Source organism: Nicotiana tabacum, chromosome 1 (genome assembly GCF_000715075.1).
Source record: "Nicotiana tabacum cultivar K326 chromosome 1, ASM71507v2, whole genome shotgun sequence".
Taxonomy (NCBI): domain Eukaryota; kingdom Viridiplantae; phylum Streptophyta; class Magnoliopsida; order Solanales; family Solanaceae; genus Nicotiana; species Nicotiana tabacum.
In genome coordinates this window covers 60,758,880-60,768,204 of record NC_134080.1, presented here as the reverse complement: position 1 = coordinate 60,768,204, position 9,325 = coordinate 60,758,880, and the positions used below count along the sequence as shown (strand labels likewise).

General features: G+C 35.4%; 1 protein-coding gene across 1 annotated transcript; it reads right to left on the bottom strand.

Annotated features, from left to right (window-relative positions):
- Window positions 1-3,428: 3,428 nt before the first annotated feature.
- Window positions 3,429-5,473, bottom strand: LOC142162791 (uncharacterized). Its single transcript, XM_075219570.1, has 3 exons — window positions 5,169-5,473; window positions 4,137-4,687; window positions 3,429-3,778 (listed from the first exon to the last, which is right to left on the bottom strand). The coding sequence occupies exons 1-3, from the start codon at window positions 5,471-5,473 to the stop codon at window positions 3,429-3,431; spliced, it is 1,206 nt and encodes a 401-aa protein (XP_075075671.1).
- Window positions 5,474-9,325: the final 3,852 nt, after the last annotated feature.

The window sequence follows — 9,325 nt, the reverse complement described above, 5'->3', positions numbered from 1 at the left end:
TATGTAATAGTAGTATAGTCATTTGTAGTTGCCTGAAATTAGTCAGTATAATTGTATACCCTGCTGGTATAATTATATGTCGTGTTGGTATCGTATGGTAGTTGTGATATTTTTAGTTGGTTTAGTTGCATTTTAAGTGAATTCTATTTCTGAAATTATTTTATATGAACATGTTTTGCAGTGTTGGGATTTCCTTGTGCCTATTGACTTAGATTATAAACCAAAGGTTGATTGGGATACCAATTGCCATGTTATTCATCAATTGAAAGCGAATTTATCAAAGCGGCAACTTCGACTGTTTATGAAAACATGCTTTGGCTATTTTTTAGATCTGCCACCAGTGATTGTGCAGATTCGTGTTATGCACCATTTGCTTATGAGAGAAGTACATCATGAGGTTAACAATGAGATGCGGTTTGTAGTGAATGATTCTAGGTTGCGGTTTGGCTTGGGTGAATTTGCACTTGTTACTGGGTTGAAATGTAAGGGTGATACAAGTATAGAGAGCATAGCAGAGAATATGTTGATTTCAAAATATTTTGGGACTGCATCCGTGACATTTGCCCAACTAGCAGACTGTTTTAAGAAGAAGAAATGGGAAACGGATGATGATGCGTTGAAGATAGCAGTTCTGTATTTTGTCAACAGCTTCTTATTTTCTCAACTCAAAACAAAGGCTATTTCACGGTCTTACATTGACTTGGTTGAGTCTGGTGATTTTAATAATTATCCCTGGGGTATAGATGTTTATAAAGCTACAATTGACTCGTGTTCCAACAAGTTTCAAGATAAGCCTTCTTTTTATAGACTTGGTGGCTTCCCGTTGGCTTTACAGACTTGGTTGTATGAATGTTGCCCAAGTTTGGATGATCACTTTGCTGATCATCTTGGAAACAACAAACTTCTACGAATTTTGAAATGGGTAGTCATGGGTCAAATCCCGAATGAGCGAGTTGCTTTGCAAATGTGTAGCTTGCAACACAAGCAGTTAATTTTCTCATAGTATTATTGCCTCTCTTAATGTTTTGGTACACTAGTTTAGTCACAGTTGTAGCAATATCCCAGTTTAGTGATATACTCTGTTGGTATACATGTATACTATATTGGTATCATGTATACTATATCCCAGTTCAGTGATATACTCTGTTGGTATACATGTATACTATATTGGTATCATATGGTAATATGGATCTTTTTTCTTTCATACTTTATTATCATTTCTATTTCTAACTAGTGTGCTTAATAATTGCAGCTAAAGAACATCACCCCAACTGATGATGAGAAGAAACAATTTGATGTGCGTGGTCTAAGCTTTGAAATTGAAGTTGAGTGCACTGACAGCCAACCCAGCCAGCCCGATAGCTTTCAGGTTTTTGGCACTCAATTACCAAAGACACAAAGTATGCCTGAAAGTACTAGAGGTGATTCCCAACCTACCAATGCTGAGGTAATGAAGGAGTTACAAGCTTTGAAGCTTTTTGTAGAGAACAAGTTTGAGGAGGTGCTTGCAGCTATTGGTAGGCAGTCAGTGAAACCAGAGGGAAATTCAGCGGTATTCATCTTTTATATAATATAATGCTATAGTATATTGTTCAAAGATGCAATATATGCTTATAGGATACTATTCCATTCTTTACTTTTAGTGCACATAATATTCTTGTAATATACATAAGACTAAAATTGTTAGTTTCTCATTTTCAGCACAAGCAACAGGATGATGATTTGCGTTCTGGTAAAATGTTGTATATGTAATTTTTGATTATTTTTTATTTATTTAACTCTATGTATTTGTGCATTGACTAACCTTTTTTAAAAAAACTTTTTTCAGCCCCCTTCGTAAATGAGCATGATTTTGGCTTGGATTCTAACTTTGAACTATCTGCATCTGCAATTGATCACATCACCGCTATTACACAACAAGCAGCATATAAGCAGTGATCTCATGATGTTAAAAAGTCGGGTCCTGCTCCGCTGCCATCAGGAATCCCTGTACAGACACGAGCAGATGTTGTTATTGAGTCTAATACTGCTCCACAGGGTACAATGTTGATGTTACTAATTCTGTAGTTAGTATGTAAATGATAGGTTCTTGATAGTTTTTTATTTTTTATTTAAGTAGTGATGTTGATAATGCTTTTATGTGTTTAGCATGTCGGGTTGATGGTGTTGGTCAAGTGGATGTTAGTGGAAGTAATGTGAATTTGCCTTCTGGTAATGTCTTCTATATATAACTTTTCATTCTTTTTTTCTAAATTTCTTAACTTTGTATATTTATTTATTCACTAGCATTTTCTAATTTAAGCTCCATGTCGACACGGGGGTGATCTTCACTTGGATTCTGATTTTGAATATACTGATTCTCAACTTGATCTAATTGCTGCCATTACACAAGGAGGGAGACGTAATGTAAATCAATCTGGAAATGATCTGACAACTCGTGCGGTAAATAAGTCTAAACCTGATCAGTCGGTATCAAGAAATATTGTTCAGATACAAACAGATGTTGAAACTACTCCTGCAGTTTTAACACGGAAAAGGCGCCCCGCAGCTGTAAAACAGTCACCATATAGGAATGACTGGCAATGTTGTGTTAGGGCAGTTGGGGGATCCTCGAAGGTTATCAAAAGAAGATTTCCATTTGTAAATGACATTTCAGAGACGGTTGATTTTAAGCTTACGACTGCATTCTCAAACTTTGTTGAAGCAAATATGCAATTGGGAGAGTGCGTATTCGTTTCCATGTACTTTTGTTTTCATTTTTTCTTAATGTTTATTGTTATATTTCTTATCATATCTTCTTTTATACGAAATAGGGAAGTGTATTTACCTGGTGATCAAAAGCTAGAGCCTTGGTTTGACTTTGAAGTTGAACAGATTGATGATAAGACGTTTTTCCATACCTTAAACTATTCTGGCAGGCCGCTCTCTAGTTCGGTATGTGTACTGCTTTTTATTTTTGTTGTTGTAGTAGTTCATTTATATTGTTAGTGGTAGTCATGTTTTCTTCCTCTCTTTTTTGCAACACTTGAATATTATATTCTACTATCTTAGGAAGAAGGCGAAATATGGAATTAATATGCCAATCAAAGTCACAACTACAAATACTCTTTTTAATAATATCATTCAAAGGGTTTTCACAGAATTTGTAAAAGGTGGGAAACAAGATCATTTGATTGATAGATCAGACGATATCATGGACGATATTATCTGCCAATATTTTTTCATACTTTGCACCAATCTTCATAAATGATTCCACTACATCCTTCCGATTGGTGTAATTCCATTTTTGAATCAATGTTGTCATAAAGTCAAGCAAATTCACAACTGGGAGGTCTCTTGCGTGCTTGTTTGCTGCATTTACTGATTCCGCAATATTCGATGTCATGGTCATGGTTCTATTTGCCTTGGAATGCGCCCGGGACCATTTATCATATCCAATATCCATCAGGTATGCTATCAATAGCTTCTAACTCTGTCATATGCCTGTTGAATTCTTCAACAGTGTATGCTCTTGCTAAAACAAAATATACTTCTTTGATTTGTTTTTGGCTCTTCTTGAAGTTTGTCTTTATGTTGTTCCACAGATGGAACATACATGCACAATGAGGGACTTCTGGATAGACAATTGAAGTTGCTTTCCATATAGCATCATGCCTGTCTGATACAATGCACATTCCCTCTCTTTGTCCATAGGTTTCTCTCAACTGCACGAAGAACCATTCCCACAATGCATCATTTTCCGAATCAACAATTGCATATGCGAGGGGTAGAATTTGTCCTGTAAACCCAAAGAACAAAATATCAATTACAACACACTATATTAATTTAGCATTTCATATAGTAGTATAGTCATAGGTAGGTGCAGGTGTGTAGCAAAATAACTATATACTCTGTTGGTATACTTGTATACCATACTGGTATCATATAATATTTGAAAATATTTTTTTTATTTCTTTAACTGAATGTAATTGGATTGTACACAAAATATTAATTTAGTATTTCATATAGTAGTATAGTTATAGGTATGTGCAGGTGTGTAGCAAAATAACTATATACTCTGTTGGTATACTTGTATCATAAATATTTGAAAATATTTTTTGTTTCTTTAACTGAATGTAATTGGATTGTATTCTTACCCTCTGTGTCTTGCGTGGAAGCCGTGAGTATGGTCCCTCTATATGTTGACTTTAAAAAAAATTCATCAACTACAACTGTTGGCCTACAATAGACCCATCCTCTAATCGATGCATATATAGTTATGAATGCATACAAGAAGCTCTCATCTCCTTCAGTGTGTAGTCGTGTCACTGATCCTGGGTTAGCGTACTCTAACATATAAAGATATGTTGGCATTTTCTTGTATGACTCACTTGGTGATCGTCTCAATAATTGTATTGCTTTTTCTTTTGATCTCCATGCTTGCATGTAGCTTAAGTCCATACCATATGCTTTTTGGATGTCTCTCTGGATATCTGTTGGTGTATATATGGTTTTCGGGTCAACAAGTTTATCTTGTACCACAGCTGCAACAAAAGCTGAGACAGCTTGCTTTTGTGAACAAAATCTCTTATCAGTTAAACAATTGTGGACAGAATTGAAATCTGTCACTTTGAAAAGATTTGATGCTCGCAGGTTTGATGCTTTAAGTCTCCAAGTGCTTCTTTCATCCACGCATTCAAGGATATACCTGTTTATAATACAAATACAGTTATGTATAATGTTTTATTGATAAAAAACACACACAAAAATCCGTACAATTATATACTCACATGGTATACTCTGTTGGTATACTTATATACTGTATCAGTATCATATTTTGCTGATAAAAAATATAGACAAAGCAGCACAATTCTATACTCACATAGTATACTGATTTAGCATACATATATACTATATTGGTGTTATGTTTTACTGATAATAATAAAGACAAACCAATACAGTTAAATACTCGCATAGTATACTGATATAGCATACTTATATGCTCTACCAGTATCACTGATAAAAAACACAGACAAACCAATACAATTCCATACTCTCATAATATACTGATTTAGCATACTTATATACTATATAGGTATCACATAGTTTTTTTACTTGAAAACATGCAGACGAACCTTCTTGGGCATGATTTATGAACCCGATATTGACATTTTTCTCTAACAGCATACTGTTTCATAACGAGAGCCAGCAGGTTCTTGTCTTCGTAAATTTGTCCTTTTTCAACATTTTGATAAAATTGATCAGTTATGATGTTTGCATCATCAAGTTCTAAAATGACGTCATCTCCTTCTTGCACATCAAACGTAGTAATCATATCAGTGCTTTCAAATTGTGCAATTTCTAGTGAAATTGGAGCAACATCGAAACTGGAGGTGCTTGCAGCTATAGTGTTTTTAGCAAACGACACACACAGGGGAAGTGTTGTCATCCCTGCACTTGATTTTTTCAATTCCATATAAACACTAACACTCATATCGCTGCAAATTGTAATTGGTGGATATCCTTGAGCAATAGCATACTGAATAACTATTGTTTTACTGTCCTTTTGCAGTTGCTTTGCAATTTCTCTGAGAAGTTGTTCAAATTTAGGGCTTTATTAGAATTGCATCAACATGAAAATTTATGAAATTATTGTTATCATCCCATTTTCCACTATGTTGCAGCAGAATTGGAATATTTTCCATGATTCTAAAGTTATAATCACTTTTATGTCCAAAACTGAATCTCAACAATGCAAATTTCAACAGTGTTCGAAATCAACAGTGTTCGAAATTTCAACAAAACAACAGCGAAATCAAACCTCTAGATCTCCATATCTCCAAACCTAGATTAGAATTTTCAGCTAAAATTCAGAAGTTTAGCTCCGAAATCAAAATCAAACCAACAGCAAAATCAAAATCTGAAGAGAACAACGAAATTAAAATCCGAATCAGCATCTTCGATCTGTTTTTTCACACTTACTACTCTTCGATCAGTGAAAATCTCAATTTTGTGCGCTAATTTTCTGAAATTTTGAAGAGCTTCTGCATTTTTCCACGTTTGTGCACTAATTTTCTGAAATTTTGAGCAGCTTCTGTGTTTTTATACGTAGGGCATTAAAAGCGTGGGTAGTTATTTTGTTATTGTCGTTTATTTATTAAATGGGTAGGAGTTGTAATTATTTAGTGGATAGAATTCTTTAATGGGTAGGGGAGGGTAAATAGTTTCACTTTTATATGTAGTCCTGTCGTTTCCCCTTAATTAATCTCGACAGTGAAACTCTCTTTTTAATGTTGATAGTAACAACTCCATATATCTTCTTATCTGCTACTCCCGCCGGTCCACTTTAATTGATTTTTTAACCTTTTTTTAGCCCACAATATTTGATTTTTTTAATATATAAAAAATTAACTTATTTTTTTCAAAGTTACCCTTAGAATAAAGAGCCTAAGAGTATTTGTTGTATTTTCAAGGAACAAATTGAGGTTAATTCAGTCAATTACATTATTAATTAATGCTAAAAGGTAAAATCCTTAATATGTGAAAACATCCAAAAAAATCACTTAAGTGGACCAGAGGGAGTACCATTTTAGATTTAGTATCTCTTAAGGCATACACACACTGAAAAATGTTTTAACTCTTACATTAATACAGTGCATGAATTTATCGGATGTTATGAGAAGTCAAACAAGGAAATGGAATCAATGAAGGCCCAAGCTTTTTTCCATCTTCATTACGCCTGTGGTGCAGGGGCCTGTTTAGCTGAAATACTTGCTCAAGACACCGATGTCGGTGAAGTTCGTTACCTGATCTGCTAAAAGTTCCTTTATACATTTTAGAAGTTAATAGATTACGTGTAAATTGCACTTCGAATTATTCCAGAACGCTAAAACTCAGGCAAATGTGCTATATCAAACACTTGTATAGCTTTGTGGCAGGCAAACTGCAAATCACAATTTAAATCTTGCGGTTCTCCAACCACAAGACAGCAAGAATATCAGCATAAGGCAAATAGAGTATGGGTCCATTCCAGGGTCTCATCACGCATCAGCTTGATACAGCACGAAGCCAACCCTCTGATATCAGTACGAACAGCTTGCCATTATCCGATGTACATGGAAAATATCAGCACTATACTACAAAAATGAACATCGATATAGTTGGTCATGCAAGAAAGAGAAGCTATACACAACAAGACAAGTAAAAGACAATCCGCATGGAGGGCTGCTGCCTTCCTATATCAAGCCATAACAATTTCCAGAAGGCAATTGGAGTTCAATTCACCAATACAATATTGAATGCACAGGAAGGTAAACCAACTCAAATAGGCAGGTCAAACCAAACCACTCAAGGGTCACAATCTGAAAGACATGCAGGGTAAACATTCAGCAGACAGCAGCAGCACATCCAAAGGCACTAAGTTTTACATGATAGCTACCTACTGAGTTCTCTTAGAAGACTCGGGAAGAATGTGATAAATTGTCATTTGTATTCATGGAAACCCAAAATTTTTACATACTTCACCGGTTTGATTGAATTCTTTTCATGAGATCCTTCCAACACAAACACCAAAACCTACCTCAGCTCCAACTTTTTGCCAAAAGTTAAAAGGCCTGATGGAATTTGGTCTTGATAAATGCACTTGATTCAAACATCCTTGAAATCACCACAGTAATTAATTTCAAACCACATGAGGTGCCAAAACACAAAAAGTGATAAAACACACAATACAGGAAATAATTTTGAACCATAAGGAGCAGTTGCAATAAGGGATGACAAAAGGATCAGTTTCTTTCTGTTCCAAAATTTACGAACTTGAATTAATCATTAGTTATACTTCACGAGCTGGAGTTCTCTTCATTTTCTAGCACCATATGATCTTTTGCAAAGATCCATCCCTTGGAGCCCAACATATACCTCTTAATGCCATTGAGCTACTTCTACGTAAATTTAGCAGATCTTTCTTCTCCATAGATCTTGGCCATATAACACCAACAAGATTTACAAAGCCATGAATACCATAAGATCAATGTTATCCGGAAATTCGATCTTGCCTAAGGCCATTGGTCCCAATTTATGATCTAAATCCTGTGGACAATTGTGGCAAACAATAAATTACAAGAGGAAAGAAACTATTGGAACTTACCATCAAGGAACCACATGAGGAAAATCTGAGCATGCCAGCTGACAACACCAGTTAGCCCTGAAAGGACATCTGGATATGACATACTTGAGGAAAACAGCGTGAAAGATACAAGTAAAAGACCTTATAACAGAATAATCAACAGACACTTCTATTTATCAGTCCAACAACACACACACCCACACACACATTATATGTAGGTAAGGACAACTAACATACTTTTAAAGTGTTAATAACAAGAGGGAAGGCCAAGCTGGATTAGCCATGGCCAGGAGGTCATTCCAAACTTGTGCCACTCTCATCCCAGAGAAAACAAAACTTACACATTTCATCTTGGCTGAAATTCGGCCGGCTAAGCTTACCCCCTTCTTTGCAGCTCACAATTTGATTTATGGCACGAGTGTACATCTCATGCACCTTTTCTAAAAAAAATTATAGCAAAAACCACCGCAGATAATACATCAATTACTTCTAAGAAGCTTCCATAATCAGGGACTTCGTGCAGGTTATCGTACAGACTGGCACAATTTTTTAATAGTCTAACACAATAGATTACTCAGACTTTGAACCCCAGTACAGGGAAACAATCCATCAATCTATTGCACCAACCACAAATAATTTGGTTCAACTATGAACCCTTAATAGGCATTCCACGATACTCCAGTCTAACTCTATTACACTCTAATACAGTGAGGGGCATGATTTTTTAAAATAGTTTAGGTTTCAAAAATTTACTTAATTGAAAATCAATTCTTCCTCAGGATAATAGTTTCTAATAGAGCTTTGGGTACCTAATGTTCGGGGAATCTTAGAAGCACAGTTGGTTGGCTACCTGAAGTTCACCTTGCTGGTGAGGGCACCTTGTAATCCCCTCCCCATTTCCCCTTCCCCCTATATATAATATTAAAACAAAAAAAGATACCTAACATTCAGATAGTTGCAACATAGAAGTATTCTGAGAAAATGGAAATATATGAACAAATTAAAGTATTCAAGACAGCCATCAAACTCCAGAACACCATTTGTTGCATATGAGGGAAGAGAGACTCAGACTGGAATTTTCTGTGTCTGGAGACCAGAATGCCAAATACATCAAGAATGGAAAGACCAACAACCAGGGATTTAATTCAGATTCATGATCCCAGGAACACAAGTTCAAACCAGGAAAAATTGCCAGAAAAAATTAAGAAATAAGGTCATATA

Bases quoted from the DNA above. Each gene is read 5' to 3' on its own strand.
- LOC142162791 (XM_075219570.1), bottom strand. From the start codon at position 5,473: ATGAGTGTTAGTGTTTATATGGAATTGAAAAAATCAAGTGCAGGGATG. The intron at 4,688-5,168 runs GTATGCTGTTAG...TATTATAAACAG, and splicing joins CTGGCTCTCGTTATGAAACA to GTATATCCTTGAATGCGTGG. The intron at 3,779-4,136 runs GTAAGAATACAA...TTGGGTTTACAG, and splicing joins TTCCACGCAAGACACAGAGG to GACAAATTCTACCCCTCGCA.